The 22,073-nt window shown below is 37.8% G+C and overlaps 1 protein-coding gene across 2 annotated transcripts in view; it reads left to right on the forward strand.

Moving 5' to 3' along the window:
- NFATC3 (nuclear factor of activated T cells 3) overlaps positions 1–22,073 on the forward strand; it is a 134,578-nt gene that overhangs the window by 58,643 nt on the left and 53,862 nt on the right. For both annotated transcript variants that reach the window (XM_059904578.1, XM_059904577.1), the window contains exon 4: positions 20,596–20,795. In XM_059904578.1, the coding sequence (XP_059760561.1) occupies positions 20,596–20,795 (200 nt within the window). The remainder of the gene's footprint in view (positions 1–20,595; positions 20,796–22,073) is intronic.

A 22,073-nucleotide genomic window follows, 5' to 3' on the forward strand; every position in this document is an offset into this window, starting at 1 on the left:
TTAATGAAGTGCAAATTATCAGTCTTCTTTTCCATGGAAAGTGCTTTCATGCCTTTTCAAGAATCTTTGCTTACTCCAAGGTTATGAAGATAGTTTCCTGTGTTTTATTCTGGAAGCTTTATTGCTTTACCTTTTACGTATAGGTCTGTGATCTATCTCAAATTAATTTTTGTATATGAATTAAAGGTAAAGATTAAGATACATTTTTTTTTCTTATGGATAGAAGTTGATCCAGTACCATTATTGAAAAGCCCATCATTTTTCTACTCTATGACATTGGTGCCTTTGTCATAAATCAGACCAGCCATCTATCTGTGGCTCTCTTTCCTAACTCTTCATTCTGTGCCATTGGACTATTTGTTCTATCTTAGTACCATTACTACATTGCATTAATTATAATTTCTTTATAGTAAATCTTGATATTTGATAGTGTGGGTCTTCTTTTAGGATTGTACTGGTCATTATAGGTCCTTTGCATTTCTGTATGAATTTTAGAGTCAGCTTGTCAATCTCTACCCACCACACCTCCAAAATTAAAAAAAAAAAAAAAAAACCTGCTGGGATTTTGATTAAGATTACCCAATGGTTAGGACTCAGTGCTTTCACTGCAGAGGGCACAGGTTCAATCCCTGGTCAAGGAACTAAGATCCCATGAGCCTCACGGCGGTGGCCCAAAAAAAAAAAAAGATTACCTAAGAGTTTTATAGTTTAAATCATACATTTAGGTCTTTTCTCCATTTGAGTTAATTTTTGTATATGGTGTTAGGTAAGGGTCTAACTTTATTCTTTTGCATGTAGTTATCCAGTTTTCTCAGCAGCATTTGTTGAAAAGACTCTCCTTTCCTCATTGAATAGTCTTAACATTGTTGTTAAAAATCATCCCTGGCGGTCCAGTGGTTAGGACTCGGCACTTTCACTGCCAGGGCCCAGGTTCAATCCCTGATCAGGGAACTAAGATCCCTGTGTGGTACAGTCAAAAACAAAACAAAACAAAAACTTTTGACCATATGTGCAAGGGTTTATTTCTAGGCTCTCTATTTTGTCCCATTGGTCTCTGTGTCTGTCTTTGTGCTAGTTCCACAGTGTTTTGATTATGGTAGCTTTGTAGTAAGCTTTGAAATCTGAAAGTGTGAGTCTTCAGTTTTGTTCTTTGTTTTTGAAGATTGTCTTGGCTATTCAGGGTCCCTTGAGATTCCATATGACTTTTAGGATGGATTTTTCTATTCTGCAAAAAATCTTTGAGATTTTTATGCAGACTGCATTGAATCTGTAGATTGCTTTAGGTAGTATTGACATGTTAACAATAATAAATCTTCCAATCCATGAACATGGAATGTTTTTCCATTTATTCATGTCTTCTTTAATTTTTTTCAGCAATGTTGTATAGTTTTCATTGTGTAAAGCTTTCACCTCTTTGATTGAGTTAATTCCTAGGCATTTTATTCTTCTTGATGCTATTGTAAATGGAATTGTTTTCATAATTTCCTTTTCAGGTTGTTCACTGTTTGTGTATAGAAATACAACTGATTTTCATGTGTTGACTTTGTGTCCTGCTACTTTGTTGAATTCATTTATTATCTCTAGCAGTTTTTGTTTTTGTTTTTGTTTTGGTAGAATCATTAGGGTTTTCTTTCTTTTCTTTTTTAAATTAATTAATTAATTAATTTTTAGCTGTGTTGGGTCTTCGTTGCTGTGCATGGGCTTTCTCTAGTTGTGGTGAGCGGGGGCTACTCTTCGTTGTGGTGCGTGGGCTTCTCATTGTCGTGGCTTTCTCTTATTGTGGAGCACGGGCTCTGGTGCACAGACTTCAGTAGTTGTGGAACGTGGGCTCAGTAGTTGTGGCTTGTGGGCTCTAGAGCTCAGGCTCAGTAGTTGTGGTGCACGGGCTTAGTTGCTCCATGGCATGTGGGATCTTCCCGGGCCAGGGCTTGAACCTGTGTCCCTTACATTGGTAGGCAGATTCTTAACCACTGTGCCACCAGAGAAGCCCAGGGTTTTCTATATATAAGATAATATCATCTAAGAACAGAGATAATTTTGCTTCTTCCTTTCCAATTTGGATACCTTTTATTTCTTTTTCTTGCCTAATTGCTCTGGCTAGAACTTCCAGTACTATGTTGAAAAGAAGTGGTGAAAGCAAGCATCATTACTTGTTCCTGATCTTAGAGGAAAAACTTTCAGTCTTTCACCTTTGAGTATGATGTTTGCTGTGGGGCTTCCTTCCTCCCTTCCTTCCTTCCTCCTTTCCTCCCTCCCTCCCTCCCTCACCGGGTCTTAGTTGTGGCACGCGGGATCTTCATTGCCGCATGTTTTTAGTTGTGGCATGTGGACTTCTTAGTTGCTGCATGTGAACTCTTAGTTGCGGCATGCATGTGGGATCTAGTTCCTCGACCAGAGATCGAACCTGAGCCCCCTGCACTGGGAGCATGGAGTCTTACCCACTGGACCACCAGGGAAGTCCCAACTGGGTTTTTCATATATGGCTTTTATTATGTTGAGATATTTTCCTTCTATTCCTACTTTATTGAGTGTTTTTATCATGAAAGGGTATTGAATTTTGCTGAATGCTTTTTCTGAACCAGTTGAGATAATCATGTGATTTTTTTTCCCTTCATTCTGTTAATGTGGTTTATTACATTGATTGATATTCATGTGTTGAACCATTCTTGCATTCTGGGAATAAATCCCACTCGGTCATGGTGTATAATTCTTCTAATATGCTGCAGAATTTGGTTTGCCAGTATTTTGTTGAGGATTTTTCATCAGTGCTCATAAGGGATATTGGTCTGTAGTTTTCTTGTATTGTCTTTGTCTGGCTTTGGTATCAAGGTAATGCTGACTCCATGGAATGAGTTAGGAAGTGTTCCCTCCTCTTCAATTTATTTGAAGGTTTGAAGAAGATTGGTATTAGTTCTTCTTTAAATGTTTGGTTGAATTCACTGGGTCCAGGGCTTTGCTTTGTCAGGAGATTTTGTGGTTTTTTTGGCTGTATTGGGTCTTCGTTTCTGCACGCAGGCTTTCTTTAGTTGCAGCGAGTGGGGGCTACTCTTTGTTGTGGTGCGTGGGCTTCTCATTGTGGTGGCTTCCCTTGTTGCGGAGCACGGGCTCTAGGCACGTGGGCTCAGTAGTTGTGGCACACGGGCTTAGTTGCTCCGCGGCATGTGGGATCCTCCTGGACCAGGGCTCAAACCCATGTCCCCTGTATTGGCAGGCCTATTCTTAACCACTGTGCCACCACGGAAGCCCCTGTCAGGAGATTTCTAATTACCGGTTCAATCTTCTTACTAGTTAAAGGAATATTCAGATTGTCTGTTTCTCTGTGGTTTAGTTTTAAGGGTTTGTGTTTCTAGGAATTTGTCCACTTCATGTAGGTTATCCAGTTTGCTGGTATACAGTTGTTCATAGTACTCTCTTATAATCCTTTTTTAATAAAATTAATTAATTAATTTAATTTTTTTGGCTGCGTTGGGTCTTTGTTGTGCGCGGGCTTTCTCTAGTTGTAGTGAGCGGGGGCTACTCTTCGTTGTGGTGCATGGGCTTCTCATTGCGGTGGCTTCCCTTGTTTCAGAGCGTGGGCTCTAGGCACGCGGGTTTCAGTAGTTGGGCTTGCGGGCTCTAGAGCGCAGGCTCAGTAGTTGTGGCGCACGGGCTTAATTGCTCCGCGGCATGTGGGATCCTCCCGGACCAGGGCTCGAACCCGTGTCCCCTGCATTGGCAGGCGGATTCTTAACCACTGCGCCACCAGGGAAGCCTTAATCCTTTTTATTTCTGTAGAATTGGTAGTGTCGTTTCTAATTTTAGTAATTCAGGTATTTTCTCCTTTTTTCTTAGTCTGTTGAGCTAAAAGTTTGTCAATTTTGATCTTTTTAAAGAACCAACTTTTGGTTTCATTGATTTTTCTCTATTTTTCTGTTTCCTGTTTCATTTACCTCTGCTCTAATCTTTATTACTTTCTTTTTCTGGCTTTAGGTTTAGTTTGTTCTTTTTCTAGTTCCTTAAGTTGTAAAGTTGTGTTCACAACTAGAAATCAGATTCTGCCCCTTCCACAGGGCTTGCTCTTTTTTGTTTTTGTCTTTTTGATTGTCGTAAGCTGTTTTTTTTTGTTTTTGTTTTTGTTTTTTGTTTTTTGCCAAGGATCAGCCTGAGGTATAAACTTAAGGTCTTCTCTGGTCTTTTTTGAGCCTTTCCCTGGGCATGGGTGATTATTTTCTAATTTTCCCCAGAGATTCAGTTGTTTTTAAAATATCCTAGTCTTTAATGTGTGGCTTTTAGAAGGGGAAAAAGAAAAATGAGGTGCGTGTGTCACTACTTTAAATCCCCTGGGGGACTTGCCTTGTGGAGCAGTGGTTAAGAATCCGCCTGCCAGTGCAGGGGACATGGGTTCGATACCTGGTCCAGGGTGATCCCACATGCTGCGGAGCAACTAAGCCCATGTGCCACAACTACTGAGCCCATGTGCCACAACTCCTGAAGCCCATGCACCTAGAGCCCACGCTCCACAACAAGAGAAGCCACTGCAATGAGAAGCCCGCGCACCATAACGAAGAGTAGCCCCTGCTCACCATAACTAGAGAAAGCCCGTGTGCAGCAACGAGGACCCAATGCAGCCAAAAATAAATAAACAAAAAAAAATTAAAAAAAAAAAAGAACCGTACAGCCAGTGTCTACTTCTTCCTTGTATTTTCTGTAATCTGATGAATTTATAGATGGAGAGTACAAAGTAGAAACTGAATGTCCTTTTATTATCAAATTGGGCTGATAGATAAAAAATATATATAATCTCATTTCATTTTATAGTTCATGGTTAGGGACTGTAGAATTATAGAGCACTGTTAAGAAACTTCTTCCAACTTCCCAGTGGGTTTTTTGGGTTTTACACACTCCACAATGTTTTTGTGTGGTGGGGGTAAAAAAGATCTGTAGTGCCTTCAGAATGTACAAGCACAATAGAGAAATAGATGCAGTTTAAATTATTTTTATTTTTCATTTTTTTTAACATCTTTATTGGAGTATAATTGCTTTACAATGGTGTGTTACTTTCTGCTGTATAACAAAGTGAATCAGCTTTACATATACATATATCCCCATATCCCCTCCCTCTTGCATCTCCCTCCACACTCCCTATCCCACCCATCTAGGTAGTCGGAAAACACTGAGCTGATCTCCCTGTGCTATGTGGCTGCTTCCCACTAGCTATCTGTTTTACATTTGGTAGTGTATATATATCCATTCCACTCTCTCACTTTGTCCCAGCTTACCCTTCCCCCTCCCCGTGTCCTCATGTCCATTCTCTATGTCTGTGTCTTTATACCTTTCCTGCCCCTAGGTTCTTCAGAACCTTTTTTTTTTTTTTTTTTTAGATTCCATATATATGTGTTAGCATACAGTATTTGTTTTTCTCTTTCTGACTTACTTCACTCTGTATGACAGACTCTAGGTCCATCCACCTCACTACAAATAACTCAGTTTCGTTTCTTTTTTTGGCTGAGTAATATTCCATTGTATATATGTGCCACATCTTCTTTATCCATTCATCTGTCGATGGACACTTAGGTTGCTTCCATGTCCTGGCTATTATAAATAGAGCGATGCGGTTTCATTTAAAATGAAACTAACTTGTTTACTTGTCAGGAAATTAATCTTTAATAAAGTTAACATAGTCTATAATGAGTACTTAATCAGATTATTTTTCTTATCCAAATTAGGAGAATTGTCTGTTTAATTAAAGTCAATAGCTTTTATTGGAGTTCTCTAATGAAAATACACATTTTCAGTCCTAGGATTCAAAGAGACTTTTGCAGGTCTTAACTTTCTGAATTTTGTTTTAGATGGTTTAACATAGTATAGAGTCTCCATATCTTTTAGAATAATGTTTAGGTTTTAGAACAAATAATTTTTTAAAAATTTGGGTTTTTTTTTTAATTAATTAATTAATTAATTAATTTTTGGCTGTGTTGGGTCTTCGTTTCTGTGCGAGGGCTTTCTCTAGTTGCGGCGAGCGGGGGCCACTCTTCATCGCGGTGCGTGGGCCTCTCACTGTCGCGGCCTCTCACTGTCGCGGCCTTTCTTGTTGCAGAGCACAGGCTCCAGACGTGCAGGCTCAGTAGTTGTGGCTCACGGGCCCAGTTGCTCTGTGGCATGTGGGATCTTCCCAGACCAGGGCTCGAACCCATGTCCCCTGCATTGGCAGGTGGATCCTCGACCACTGCGCCACCAGGGAAGCCCAGAATTTGGTTTAATGTTGACATTTATCCAAAAAATGCTAGATGCCAACATGCTCTTAAATTGCCTAATTTAGTGACATTTTGCATATTTGTTCTGTTGCTAATTGCAAAAATTGTTTTTTTTTTGTAGTTCTTTGTAGTTTACAAAATGTTTTCTCAGAGTTTATATTTAATATTTGCTAAAGTTTTTTGAAAAGGGCAAGGCAAGTACATTGTACAGATGATTTAAGATTACACTTAATGTAATTGGTAGAGATCTTAAACCCAGGTCTTTTGACTCTGCTGTTCCACTCTCCATTGTACCATGTTGCCTCTTATAGTTATCTTATAATTTCATTTGCTTTTCACTTTATGAAGTACTTTCACGTTATCTCCTTTAATTCTCTAAGTAAGCCTTTTTAGAAATCCTGGTGTTTGATTTAAAGACAAGTGCTGTTTCTACAACGTTTGGAGCCCCTGATAAAAAAATCTTGGACCTTGTTTACCATTATTTTAGTTTAAGCTCTTTTAGATTAATTGTGGTAGGCTAACTACTATGACTAATAATCTCTGGTTCTTGTTGGTTTGGGACAGAAAAGTTTATTTTCTTTTGTATTGTCACTCTTGAATACAAGGTCTGTCTATCTTCTGATACAGTCATGTTCAGCACACAGCCTCCATGGTCCCTGGGAAAAGGGAAGAAAGTATAGGAAAGGCACATAAGATACATGAACCTGGAAATTACTACCAATTATTACTAGTCACTGTCCAGGAGTAATCACTTGCAAATGAGTGGCCCTACTCATTTGCAAGAGGACTAGGAAAGGTATACTATACAGTTCTATACATAAATCTTTGGTGGTCAGCTTGTCTTCTCGTCCACATTCCCTATACAGTGTTGGTCTTTAAGTACATTCAGGAGTTAATACTAGTAGCTAAATGGTATGGGCTCTGCAGTCATACTGCTTGGGTTTGAATCCTGAGCTGTACTGTATCTTTGGCCAAGCAGTTTAACTTTTCTAGACCTTTTATTGAATCATTCATTGCTTAGTTTATTCATTCACCTATCCTTTCACTCATTCCATAAATTTTTTTTTTCATAAATATTTTTTGATTGCTCACTACATTATAGGCAATATTGTAGATGCTGGGGATCCAGAGATGAATAAGACAGAAAAGGTCCCTGCCCTTATGGGTCTTTCTTGCATTATACTGAGAAGAGACAATGAGCAAATAAACAAAATAATATTAGAATGTATTAAGGGCTATATTGGAAATTAGAATATGATGTGATAGAGGTTAATTATGGAGGGAACGTTACCTCCAATTCCTTTTTTGTAGAATGAGAATAATATCACCTACCTAAGAGCTGATGTGGGGATCAAATGAAACATTGCATGTAAAGAACATAGTAAATATTCAGTAAATATTATTTGATATTATTACTTAGGCTTCTTTTAGCAGCTTGATCAATGTTCTGTGAACCCTGATGGAGAAAATGCAGCAGAATAAGATATCTACATTGGCATCTTAGAATTCAGCTGAGTTGATTGCTGTCATTTTAAAGAGCTGTGTTTGCATTCCATTGGCCAGTGTTGTATCAAAATGAAAAGAGAAAGAGCACTTAAGCACAAGTTCTAGAAATCTTTCTGATACTCCCCAAAGGAGGATTTCAGATGTTCTCGGTATAATTATATGTTGAGAGCCAAGAAGTTTCTGAAGTATATATTTCTTGAAATTTTAAAAACTCAAACTATGAAGCTGTTGAAAAATACCACCTACTTTCTAGCCAACTAATAAACTAACTTTTTCTTTTATTCAAAGTAAATAATCTTATTCATTAATATGGTCTGCAAATATGTAATACACTCAGGGTAGTTTGTTACTGTAGCTGGGGATTCAAGAGGGGGAGTGGAATCAGACATGTTTCCTACTCTCATGAAATTTCTAGTTCAGTGAAGTTTGCAAACAAGATAATAACAAAAGTATGATAAAGCTTTAATGGAGGAAATTCAGATCTCTGTGAGAGCAAATAGGGACCTAAAACCCAGATGAAGGGGTTGAATCAGGCACTGCTTATTTGAGGGAAGTTCCTAGCTAATTAATAAACATTAGCCAGGGAAAAGCTAAATATTAAGAAAGTGAAAGTATTAAGCAGAGGAAAGGGTTTAGAGCTACACTGTCCAATCCAGCAGCCACTAGCCACATTTAAATTTAAATTAACTAAAATTAAAAATTCAGTTCTTCACTTGCATTAACAACACTTCAAGGCTTGGTAGCCAATGTGGGTAATGGTTACATTGCCTTTTGAACAAATGATGCTGTAGCAATTGGACATCCGTAGACAAGAAAATAAACCTTAACCTAAACTTCACACCTTACACAACAATTGATATGACATGGATCATGGGTTTTTTTTTTTACAATGCAGATATAGAATATTTTCATCATTGCAGAAAGTTCTGTTGAGTAGTGCTGATTTAGAAGGCTGTGAGACCAAAGGAAATACGGCATGTTAATGAATTACAAGAAATATACAACAGTAGAATTTGATTTCATTTGTCCAAAAAGTATTAGTATTTTAGGAATTATCAGAAACATTTTATTCTCATTTTTCAAAATGTGGAAATCATTTGAAATTACATCAATTTTTAATTTAGCATAGGTAATGGCAACTGTATTTAAATAAAAAATATACTGTTTATAGACCAAGATGAATATTCTTTAAGAGCTTTTACATTGTCTTTTTTTTTTTTTTTTTTTAATTTTTATTTATTTATTTATTTATTTATTTATGGCTGTGTTGGGTCTTCGTTTCTGTGCGAGGGCTTCCTCTAGTTGTGGCAAGTGGGGGCCACTCTTCATCGCGGTGCGCGGGCCTCTCACTATCGCAGGCTCTCCTGTTGCGGAGCACAGGCTGCAGACGCGCAGGCTCAGTAATTGTGGCTCACGGGCCCAGCCGCTCCGCGGCATGTGGGATCTTCCCAGACCAGGGCTCGAACCCGTGTCCCCTGCATTGGCAGGCAGATTCTCAACCACTGCGCCACCAGGGAAGCCCTACATTGTCTTTTTAACGAATGGTGCTGTAGCAGTTGGACATCTTTAAGCAAATAAAACCGCTTTACCTAAACCTCACATCTTATACAAAAATTAATTCAAAATGGATTGTGAAATTTAGTGTGAATTGTAAAATCATAAAACTTTTAGAAGAAAGCACAGGAGAAAATCTTCAGGACCTCAAGCTATGAGAAAAGTTCTCGGACATGATACCAAAAGCATGATGCTAGAAGAAAAAATTGATAAATTGGACTTCATCAAAATTAAAAACTTTAGCTCTGTGAAACATCCTATTAAGAGGATGGAGGACTTCCCTGGTGGGCCAGTGGTTGGGACTCTGCACTCCCAATGCAGGGGGTACTGATTCAATCCCTGGTCGAGGAACTAAGATTCCACGTGCTGCACAGCATGGCAAAAAAAAAAAAAAAAAAGATGGCAAAGACAGGCTATAGACAGGGAGAAAACATTTGCAAACCACATATCTGACAAAGATCTTGTATCTAGAATATGTAAAGAACTTTGAAAACTCAACAGTAAAAAAGCAATTCAGTTAGAAATGGGCACAAGACATGAACAGACATTTTGCCAAGGAGGAGATAAGATGGCAAATAAGCATGTGAAAAGATTTTCCACATTATTAGGCATTAGAAAAATGCAAATTAAAACCACAATGAGATATCACTATATGCCTTATAGAACAGTTAAATAAAAAAATAGTGATAATACTAAATGCTGGCAAGGATGCCAAGAAACTTTATGCCACCTAAACTGCTGTTAGGAATGTAAAATGGTACAGCCACTCCGCAAGATAGTTTGTCAGGTTCTTAAAAAACTAAACTTGCATTTACCACATGACCCAGGAATCACATTTGGCATTTATCACAGAAAAATAAAAACTTGTTCACACAATAACCTGTAAGGTTCATAGTGGTGTCATTTTTCATAGTCAAAAATTAGAAACAAGCCAAACGGAAGAAGAGTTAAACAAACTGGTATATCCATACAATGCACTAGCTACCATTCAGCAATAAAAAGGAACAAACTGTTGATACACACAAGTTGGAAGGTTCTCCATGGAACTATGCTGAGTGGAAAAAAAGGCAATCTCAAATGGTTACATACTGTGATTCCATTTATATATATAACATTCTCAAAATGGCAGAGCTACAGAGATGACACTAGATTAGCGGTTGCCAGGGAACAGGAACTGGTTGAAGACTGTGAACGTAAACGGGTAGCACAAGAGAGTTCCTTTGTGGTAATGGAAGAGTTCTGGATCATGACTGTTACGGTGGTTACTTGAATCTACATATGGGATAAAATTGCATAAAATTACACACATACTTTATTATACAGTGGTAAATTTTATGAAGGAATAAATATTTTGAGTCTTATCCCAAAAGTTACTGAAATTTAAAATGGAGATTGTAGTATTTTTTTCCATAACTAGACTTTGTATTTCATCATATGCTAAGATTCATTTCCAGGTGATGATTTTTTGTATGATGTTGTTATATGTACATTTTCAGTTTGAAGCAATTTATATTATGGAAATTTAATTTTGTATTTTTATTATCTCTACATTGTGTTGTCATGTTTCTAATATATTCAGATCTGTTCCCTCCAAGTAATGTAGCAGAACTGATAATAGAACTCCTCTTATTGAAGCTGCTTTAGTCTGTCCTATACCTTCAGGCTTTAACCCTCCAGCTTTAGTTAAATTAAGCAGGCACAGACCTTTGCTATGGAAACGTACAGAAACATAACAAACAACTTAGCTTAGTTTCTTCTACAAAGCAGAAGGTGACCTGAAGAGAAGTATCCTGATATTAGATGAAAGATTTTAGAGAATAGTGTTAACAGTAGCAATAATTTGTTGCCTATAACATTGGCAGCAAATGGGATGGGATGGAATGATAGTCTAATTAATTTATTTGATGTTCTTTTAAAGTCCTTGAGTTGCAAAGGAGAAGCCCTATTTTTCTTATGCTGTAGTATATATGCTTGGAGCAGATGTTGGCTGAAATATGTGTTATGAAATATATTCCCTTTGAAATCTTATATGCCTGATTACCTTCCCCCATCACTGGCTCATTTTACTATCAAAGTATAAAGGACAGGTGGCTTATGTCTTTGCCAAGCTGGTATTAATATGAGTCATCTAATATGACTGGGATACTTTGGAATATAGTACTTACTGGTATGTTACGTGATATTTGGGTAACTTAATAGATAGCAATAAAATTTTTAGTTTGTATTTTCTATTTTAGATTTTACTACTTCATTTTAAACAGCTACTTTAGTGGTTATAATTCTTATTTAAATAATTGTGTTGACTAACCTCGTGTTATTTTGTTCCACCAAATTGTACTCTTCCATTCCAAAATTCATTCATTCAGCAATGATTAAATGCCCATAACGTGATAGGTACTATACTAGGCTCTGGAGATAACAAGAATGACACTGTCCCCTTCACAGTACTTTGAGGCAAGTGGTAAAGTTGTTGGTGCTTCTTCCTCCACTACAAGAACAGTTGGTTCCATAGAATAATTTGTTCAATGTAGGATTAAACATGAAAGAGCAACAATAAGTATAGCAGAAAGGATGATTAGCCATGAGTTTGGAGTAGTTCCTTAATCTTTCTTTGCTTAAGATTCTTCATCTATAAACTGGAAAAAATGGCATGTACTCCACAGGAGTTTTAGAATTACATAAACTAATTTAGTTAAAGTATATCACCACTCTCTACCTTTACTTTTTCACCTCTGTGTCCAAATTTGGATGACTCTCATTCTACATTATCACTTACCACATCTGCCTCCATACAAACCAAAAGGGAAAAGTGACTGAACCATATTTGTGTGCATATGCATACATACGCCCACACTGTTACTATTTCTTCTTTAGTTATTGATTTATTTAGGCTTTTTTTTTTTTTTTACTGTAATCATGTTGGCATTTTATTTTTTATGGAATATTTTCCATTCAATTCAAGCTTTAACATTTATTAACTTGTTTATACCAAAATATGTAAAAAGAAATCACAACTGAAATATTGATAGATTTCTTAAATACACAAATATTTAAATATTTACAGAAAACTGCAATTTCCAGTTAAATATACTAGATTAAACACATGTGTTTACCTTCATTAGACATTAAACAGTTACAACTTAAGCTTGTTGGTTGGAGAGAAAGAACCAGTAATTAAGAAGCACAAATCATTTTACACTAAAGAACCTTGGAAAGGCTCAGGGGGTTGAGGCACTGGTGTCTCTGAAAGTGGGATGTGAGGTGAGGCCGAAAACAGAAATATTGTTGAAGGTCTACAAAAGAAGCAGTTAAACTTCCCAGATTTTTCTCCCTTATGTGGTATAACGAAGTGATAACCACTGGCTTACCTTGGGAGAATTCTGGAGATTTATTGTCTAGAGGGAGTGAAATAGAAGTTCTAGGTTCTAGAATAATTGAAGGCAGGGCTTGAGGATCTGTACAGAAAATGGGGTAGGGATGAAAGGGGAGGCATAATGAAAGTCTGTGTACTGAATAGGGAGAGCTTTGACTCCTCTTAACTCCCAAAATGCTTGCAGTAGGTTTATGTTCCCTAGACAGGAGACTGGAGGATTTGCTTTTAGGCAAACTGGTCCAAGATAAAATACCAGTGTGCCTCCTGACTTGCAAATCTTCTAAGGCTAGTGGTTCTCAACCCTATCAGATCCAACCCCACTCTTAAAATTTTAAACAAATATTTTATAATACTTTATTTACCTGAAATGGAAATTCAAGGACAATATAATCAGCCTACACATATAATTTTAGAAATACCAATATAATGCTTTTATTATTAAGAGGAAATAAATTTAGAAAACGGTTATAAACAAATTATAACAAAAAGTTATGTTTCAAAATGAAAAGGCTTGGTAATGACTGTAGAGAAAACAATGAAATAATTAGATACTTGTACCTACAGCATCACTACATCACACTTGCACATAGGCAAGTGTGTTGATCAGCAACCTAAATTCCACAAGTGAGTGGCATTACTAGCAATGACATGATTTTCTGAAATGAACAACTTTTGCTAAAGTTTACCTCGGGAATTCCCTGGTGGTCCAGTGGTTAAGACTCTGTGCTTCCAATGCAGGAGGTACGGGTTCAATCCCTGGTCGGGGAGCTAAGATTCCACATGCCGCGCAGCGCAGCCAAAATAAATAAATAAAGTTTACCTCAGTTTACACGGCAGTTGCATTCATGAAAAATTCATATGTGTTAAAACTGCGATTTGGGTGGTATTTATATATACTAAGGAGTTGGGTTCCAAGTTCGTAAACGTTTCTGTATACACGAATATATATGATGGGACATTCTGAAGTTCTGTGCAACGTAGGCTAGTTCCTCTCTTTGAAGAACAATGATTATCTCGTGCATTGATAGGAGTTTGAATTTCTGGCCCCTTTCCATTAAGTACCTATATGCACCTCACTCATCATGTTGCCATACTCATTCATTTATAAATTGACTGAGCCTGTTTTGGGGCAACAATGGCAGAGTAGTTAAGATAGAGAGTATACTGGCACTCTCATCATTTTACGCTGCTGCTCAGGGAGCTACAAATCACAGTGATGCAGTTAAAACTCAGTAGTGTTTAAAGTGCTATGAGTACTGAAACTTTTACAGTGCATACTCATCATGTCATCATGATGTCATCATTCTACTCATCATGTCAAAACAAGAAACGGAAAGAGGATTTCAGTCATCCTTTTAAAGCACAGTAGACTCTATTTTGTTATTGTGCAATAACGCTATGGCTGGGCTAAAAGAATGTATGTATTATATGGCCTCACATTTCCATCTAGATGTCTCACTGTTACCTTGAATACCACATGACTAACATTGAAAACATTACCTTATCTTCCTCCAAACATGTTCTAAATCAGTGACTTCTTCATTTCTTTATTTGCTAGTGATACCATCATTCTCTTGGGTACTGAAGCTCAGAACTTCGAATTTCTTTGTTCCCTTCTCTTTATTATTCTATTCGTAGCCAGTTACAAAAAATCTCTTTAGGATCTCATAAGAAAGACTTATTGCATTAATCGTCCTTCATTTCTATTTTCTATTTATGTTCTCACTTCTACCCTTGTTTAAATTTTCAGTACACATGATTTTAGTGCTTCAGCCTCTTAGCTGGTTTCCATCATTTCGTCTTTTCTCTGCTTCACAGAGCCTTACTTGCTTTTTATCATGTGCTTCCCTATATCCTATATTATTATTATTTTTTTAATAAATTTATTTATTTTTGGCTGTGTTAGGTCTTCGTTTCTGTGGGAGGGCTTTCTCCAGCTGTGGTGAGCAGGGGCCACTCTTCATCACGGTTCGCGGGCCTCTCACTGTCGCGGCCTCTCCCGTTGCGGAGCACACGCTCCAGACGCACAGGCTCAGTAGTTGTGGCTCACAGGCTTAGTTGCTCTGCGGCATGTGGGATCTTCCCAGACCAGGGCTCGAACCCGTGTCCCCTGCACTGGCAGGCAGACTCTTAACCACTGCACCACCAGGGAAGCCCCTATCCTATATTATTATTATTAATAAATTTCTGCCTTTTAAGGTCTTCACTAATTCCTTAAAATTTAATACATGCCACTTTGTTCTTTTTTTTAGTGTCACCTATATAATACTGGCTGAAGCAGTGACATTTGATACAGATATTTCCATAATGGATCCTCAGTAAAAAGAGGAAGGGGTGGAGTGGTGAACAAGACAAAGTTTCTGCCTTTTGGGAACTTATGTGGTAAAAAGGAAAACAGATATAAACAAATGTATAAAATACTTTTTTAAAATTAATTAATTAGTTTATTTATTTATTTTTGGCTGCATTGGGTCTTCGCTGCTGCCCACAGGCTTTCTCTAGTTGTGGAGAGCGGGGGCCTACCGTTCGTTGCAGTGCACGGGCTTCTCATTGTGGTGGCTTCTCTTGTTGTGGAGCACAGGCTCCAGGCATGCAGGCTTCAGTAGTTGTGGCACGCAGGCTCAGTAGTTGTGGATCACGGGCTCTAGAACGCAGGCTCAGTAGTTGTGGCGCACGGGCTTAGTTGCTCTGCGGCATGTGGGATCTTCCAGGACCAGGGCTCGAACCCGTGTCCCCTGCATTGGCAGGCAGATTCTTAACCACTGTGCCACCAGGGAAGTCCGTAAAATACTTTTGATAGTGATAAATACTATGAAAAATAATAAAACAGGATAAAGGGATAGAAATGTGATGTTTTAGATAGGGTGGTTTTCTCTGAGAAGTTGACCTTTGAGTGTAGAACTGAAGGAGTGAGGTAATATGAAGATCAGCAGGAAGAATATTCCAGAGGGACAAAATATTAAGTGTGAAGGTCCTGAGGTTAGGAATGAGCTTGAGTGGTTCATGCAATAAGGCCAAGATGGCCAGAGCAGACTGTGGAAGGGAGAGAGTAGGAGAAGGTAAGGCAACAAGTTATCCAGGGCCCAGATCACACAGGACTTGTAAATCATCATAGGGCATTTGAATTTAGTTCTGAGTATGGAAGGAAGCCATTAGAGAGTTCTGAGCAGGGGTGTAAAGTTATCTGGTTAATGTTACAAGTTTGTTCTGACTCCTGGACAGAGAATAGGCTATCAGGGAGCAAGAGTAAGAACAGGGAGAGCAGTTATAAGGCTATTGCAATGGTCCAGGCTTTATTTGCTTCTCTATAAAGGCACAGGGCTGAAAATCATGCTGGGTAAATTATTTTATCTGATAATAGGCAAAAGACTTCATGTCCTTTCCTGGGTAGAGGAGGATAATCAATAAATTATGATGTTGCTTGGTTACAAACTCCACCATAAAGCCAGGGATGGGCAAGCAGGAGGGAGTAAAGCAGTCACCTGAAGGACAACATAATCAAACAAAACTCTTTCTACATATTTGAAACTCTGACTGGATTCCATACTTCAAATCTGGATGCACACTAATAGCTAACATTTGTTAGGTACATGCCAGACACTGAACTAGGCACTCTGTATTTGCTATCATGTGTCAGGATACTTTACAAAACCATAGTGCAGAAACAGAAGAGAATTTCTTTTAAGGTTATTAGGTAGCTCATAAAATCTCAGGTTTGGAAGCTATGTGGCCTAGAACAGTGTGCAGCCACCCTAGCCAGTTTTGCTCTAGTGAAAACATCACTGACACTGTGACTCACAACCCCAACTTGTAGGGACAGTGCTTAGGACTGGGCATCAGAAACTCCACCACTACTGTCTTGAAGAGCTGGGCACTCCGCTGTGCTTACCAAAAAATTGACTTTAGGCAGTCTATGTTATCATATTGCACCCTTGCTGGTTCAGTGGAATAAAACAGCCATAGAGCAAATCTTCCTCCCAGAGGCATTTGGGGCCAAAAGTAGGAGTGGGGATTGCTGAGCGAGATCTCTCTGAGATTTGTAAGATCTCCACCAAGTGCACGTAAGCCACCATCTCAAAGCAGAGGAATCTGACTAAAACTGCAGTAAAGCCGATGCAGCTTAAGAACTGTGGCCTGACCCAAAAAAAAAAAAAAAATAGCATCTCTCTTTCTGAAAGTAAATACTTGCTACTTCAGTTCCTGGAGTTCTTTTATACAAAATGTCTAGTATATGTTAAACTATACATACACAAGAAAGTGTGAACCACAGCTAAGAGAAAACAATCAATAGAAGCTAGCCCAGAGATGACCTAAATCTAACTCTGTGTCTGGGTTGGAGTTATCAGAAAGAGACTTTAACATAACAATGATGAAAATGCTAAATTATCTAGTAGAAAAGGTAGGCTAAATATGTGAAGAGATGAAAAAAATTTTTTTAATCAAAAGGATAATGATAAGGACAAAGATACAAGAAGAGAAAACTACAGACTAATATCCGTAAAGAATATAAGCACAGGGCTTCCCTGGTGGCGCAGTGGTTGAGAATCTGCCTGCCAATGCAGGAGACACGGGTTCGAGCCCTGGTCTGGGAAGATCCCAGATGCCGTGGAGCAACTAGGCCCTTGAGCCACAACTACTGAGCCTGCGCGTCTGGAGCCTGTGCTCCGCAACAAGAGAGGCCGCGATAGTGAGAGGCCCGCGCACTGCGATGAAGAGTGGCCCCGCTCGCCGCAACTGGAGAAAGCCCTCGCACAGAAACGAAGACCTAACACAGCCAAAAATAAATAAATAAAATTAAAAAAAAAAAAAAAGAATATAAGCACAAAAATCCTCAACATAAAACTAGCAAACCAAATCCAATAGCACATTAAAAGGATTATACAGCATGACCAAGTGGAATTTACCTCAGAAATGCAGATGATTCAACATATGAAAATCAGTTGTTGTAATATGCCATACTAATAGAATGAAGGCATAAAAACCACATGATCATCTCAATTGACACAGAAAAGGCATTTGACAAAATTTATCAGCGTATCATTTAAAAAAAAAAAAAACAGCAAACTAAGAAAAGGGGGAAAGTCCTTAACATGATTAAGGTCATTTATGAAAAGCCCACAGCTAATAACATCATACTTAATGGTAAAAGACTGAAAGCTTTTCCCCTAAGATCAGGAGCAAGACAAGGATTCTTGCTTTTGCCACTGCTATTCAACATTTGTGCTGGAAGTTCTAGCCAGAGCTGTTAGGCAATAAAAAGAAATAAAAGACATCCCAATTGGAAAGGAAGAGGTAAAGTTATCTCTATTAACAGATGACATGCTCACATACTTTAAAAATCCCAAATAATCCCCAAGAAAGCTGCTAGAGCTAATAAATGAGTTTACGAAGTTTCAGGGTAGGAGATCAACACATACTTACCGGTTGTGTTTCTGTGTATCACTGATCAACAACCCTAAGAGGACATTAAGAAAACAGTTTTCATTTACAATAGCATCTAAAAGTATTAAATACTTAGGAATTCATTTAACCAAGGAAGTATAAGGACTTGTATGCTGAAAACTGTAAAATATTGCTGAAAGAAATAAAAATAAATGGAAATATATAAAGTGAAAATAAAATCCAAATATACATGAAACAAAAATAAATAGAAAGACATTCTGTGTTTATGGAGAGGAGACTTAATTAACATTGTTAAAATATCAGTACTGCCCGAAGCAATCCACAAATTTAATGCAATACTTACCCAAATTCCAACAACCCTTTTTGCAAAATGGAAAAGCATATCCTCAAATTCATAATGGGGACTTCCCTGGTGGCACAGTGGTTAAGAATCTGACTACCAATGCAGGGAGCAGGGTTTGAGCCCTGGTCCAGGAAGATCCCACATGCTGCAGAGCAACTAATCCCATGCGTCACAACTACTGAGCCCGTGTGCCACAACTACTGAAGCCTGCACGCCTAGAGCCCATGCTCTGCAACAAGAGAAGCCACTGCAATGAGAAGCCTGCTCATCACAACAAAGGGTAGCCGCCGCTCACCGCAACTAGAGAAAGCCCGCACACAGCAACGAAGACCCAACGCAGCCATAAATAAATAAATAAATAAATTTATTTAAAAAAAAATTCATATGGAATTGCAAGGGGCCTCAAATAGTTGAAACAATCCTGAAAAAGAAGAGTAAAGTTGGAGGACTCCCTTTCCCTGACTTGTAACATACTACAAAGCTACAGCATTTTAAACAGTATGATACTGGCATAAAGACAGACCAATGAAATAGAATAGAAAGCCCAGAAATAAGCCCTAACATATATGGTCAATTCATTTTTGATAGGGTTCCAAAACCATTCAGTAGGAGAAATGACAGTCTTTTCAACAAATGGTGTTGGGAAAATTAGATATCCCCATGCAAAATAATGTAGTTGGATCCTTACCTTACATTATATACAAAAATTAACTAAAAATGGATCAAAGACCTAAAACTATAAAATTCTTAGAAGAAAACATGAGGAAAATCTTCTCAACATTGGATTTGGTAATGGTTTCTTAAGTATGACACCTAAAGAACAGGCAACAAAAGAAACAAAATAAATTAGACTCCATCAAAATTTAAAAACTTTTGTGCATCAAAGGACGCAACCAAGAAAGTGAAAAGACAGCCTGCAGAATGGGAGATAATATTTGCAAATCACATAATTGCAAGGGATTAATATTCAGAATATATAAAGAACTTGTACAACTCAGCATCAAAACAAATATAAATGCACACCCATATGTACTCCCAAAGAATGTTGAATTTTTTTGTTTAAGCAGGCACTTAACTTGGTTGGAGTCAACCTGTAAAACCTGTCTCCCTGTGGTTGGTGGTAGCTCATAATCTCATTTCAGTTATTTTAGTCTTAGGCTGCTTGGATCTATCCTGTTCTTGAATGGTTTACAGGTCAGCCAAAGGATTGGGCAGAGTCTATATATATATAAAATTTGGAGTTCCTCCTCTCTGGCTGTCTCTTTTCTGGGATTTGCCTCTTTCTTTCCAGAGGTTGTGACAGACTCTGTCTGTCCTTGGTTCTTCAAGCCCTTCAGACTGTAGATTTCTTTGGTATTTTTAGTCACACTGTAAGGCATGGACTGTGGCTTTCCCTCAGGTTAAAAGCCTTAAAAACAGGAAACACACCTTTTGTTATTCTCTTCTTACATGTGTCAGTTTGTTTCCAGTATCTGCTTACTTTGGTGTTCTCTCCATCCTTTCAAGGTGAGTCCAATGGGTGCCACTCAGCCATCAGACTGGACATAGGAGTCTCCCTAAGTGCTTTAGGCTCTGTTTCTTTTAACTGCCTCCTTTCTTGTGGTTGCTGTTTTTACCTCCAGCACCTCCTGGTCATCACCCTTATTAATCCTGTGTAGCCATCTTAACCTCAGCAGTAGTGAAGGGTACCAAAGAAAGTCAAGTAGCCTAGCTTGTTAAGTCAGTTGAAATTTTAACTTGGAAACATGGAATAGGATTTTTCAGATCCTTTCTACTAAAAGTGTCTCTGATTTTAACAGCCTGTTAGGGGACCTTCCCACATATCCTGATCTTTAGGTCTGGTCTGGATGGTTAATGTTGCCTGGAGCACAGAATCAACATTTCTTTTGTATTCTCCACAGCACTCTACCAAGGCTTTTCAAAATTTAGGTTGATCTAGATTTTAATCCAAAAAAACTCCCTCATCCCTTTGTAATATATTGCAGCATTTTATAACTCTTAAAATATTTCTGCAATTTAGAGGGCTGTTCACTTATTACTTGTTTTTATTATTATCTTTTTTGAAATAACATTTTATGTATCAATAGTATATGATACAAATATAATAGACTTACTGTTGTAAGCTTATTGTAAAATGCATGGATAATGAATTGTATTTTTCTGTGTTTGCTCTTCCAAATTAGCTCCTGGGCTATAGTGAAAAGCCGATAAATCTACAGATGTTTATTGGAACAGCAGATGATCGATATTTACGGCCTCATGCATTTTACCAGGTGCATCGGATCACTGGGAAGACAGTTGCTACTGCAAGCCAAGAGATAATAATTGCCAGCACAAAGGTTCTGGAAATTCCACTTCTTCCTGAAAACAATATGTCAGTCAGGTATCTTGAAACATATCCCAAAAGGGACTGTTCTTTCGTTTCCTAAAATAACTTTCAGAAGAAAAGTATATTTATTTTTATAGTACAAAAATAAGTCATTGACCTAAATTAACTGAATAACATTATGTAAATAATTATAGTATATTTGATAAGGTTGGTACCACATTTCCATAAAGAAAATTCAATTCAGCAAAAGTTTATGACCATGTAGTACCAGCCAAGCATCATGCTAGGTGATAGAGACAAAAGTATATGGACTTTTTTTCAAGTAGCTCACAGTCTAATAGAGTAGACAGTAAGTAAACAATTGCAGTAAAATTATGATTGTTAAGTTTCCTTGAGGAAAACTTCAACTCTACTTCCAGGTGTCCCATTTCACCCATTTCCAAATAAAATGAGATGGCCAACTTCTGAATGAGAATGCAGTAGAGTTTTGTTCAGGTGGATTAGTTAGGAATATATATAGTACCTGTAACAGAAACCTGAAATGCAGTGGCTTAAACAGCTAGAGGTTTAATTTTTCATTCCATGAAAGAAATATACACATAGGCATCTTAGGGCTAGCACAGTGCTTCCATAAGTCATTGGGGCCCTAAGCTCCTTCTGTTTATTCTTCTCTGCTATTATTAGCATGTGGTTTCCATCCTCAAGATTGCCTCATGATCCACAATAGCTACTGGAGCTCTAGCCATCATAACTGTAATCCTGGAAGGAATAGGAAGAACGGGTAAGAGGAAGGGTAAGAGAGAACTTCCATCTGAGTCAGGCCTCTTTCAAGAGCTTTTCCCAGAAACTTATCCAACACCTTTACTACATCTCATTGATTATCCTTGTATATAAGGAAGACCTGGGTATGTTTTTTTTACCTGAGTGCATTGCCACCGCTAACAAGATGGGGGTCTGTTACTAAGAAAAACAGAAAAAAAGAATATTTAGTAGGGAACTATTATTCTGCCACAACCAGGTATGTGAAACTTACAGTGAAGTTTGTTAGAGAAATTGGTTCAAACTATAATGTAGGTCTTTCTTAAGATGGCAATGATATCTGTCCCAGGTTATTGCAGGAATAGTCCTATTAAAATCAGATTTCAGTCTCGAGTTCTTCTCTTTTAAATTTATATTTAAATGACTTTTTAGGTAAACTGAATATACCCCTGAGGACATAGTAACTTATGACATAATTGTACTATTATAAAATAAGAATTGCCTCTTATCTACTTATCACCAGAAGAGACGTTAATATTGATTTAAATAAAACCTTATCTTTGCCTGCTTTGT

The sequence above is a fragment of the Balaenoptera ricei genome, chromosome 19 (assembly GCF_028023285.1).
Source record: "Balaenoptera ricei isolate mBalRic1 chromosome 19, mBalRic1.hap2, whole genome shotgun sequence".
NCBI classification, from domain to species: domain Eukaryota; kingdom Metazoa; phylum Chordata; class Mammalia; order Artiodactyla; family Balaenopteridae; genus Balaenoptera; species Balaenoptera ricei.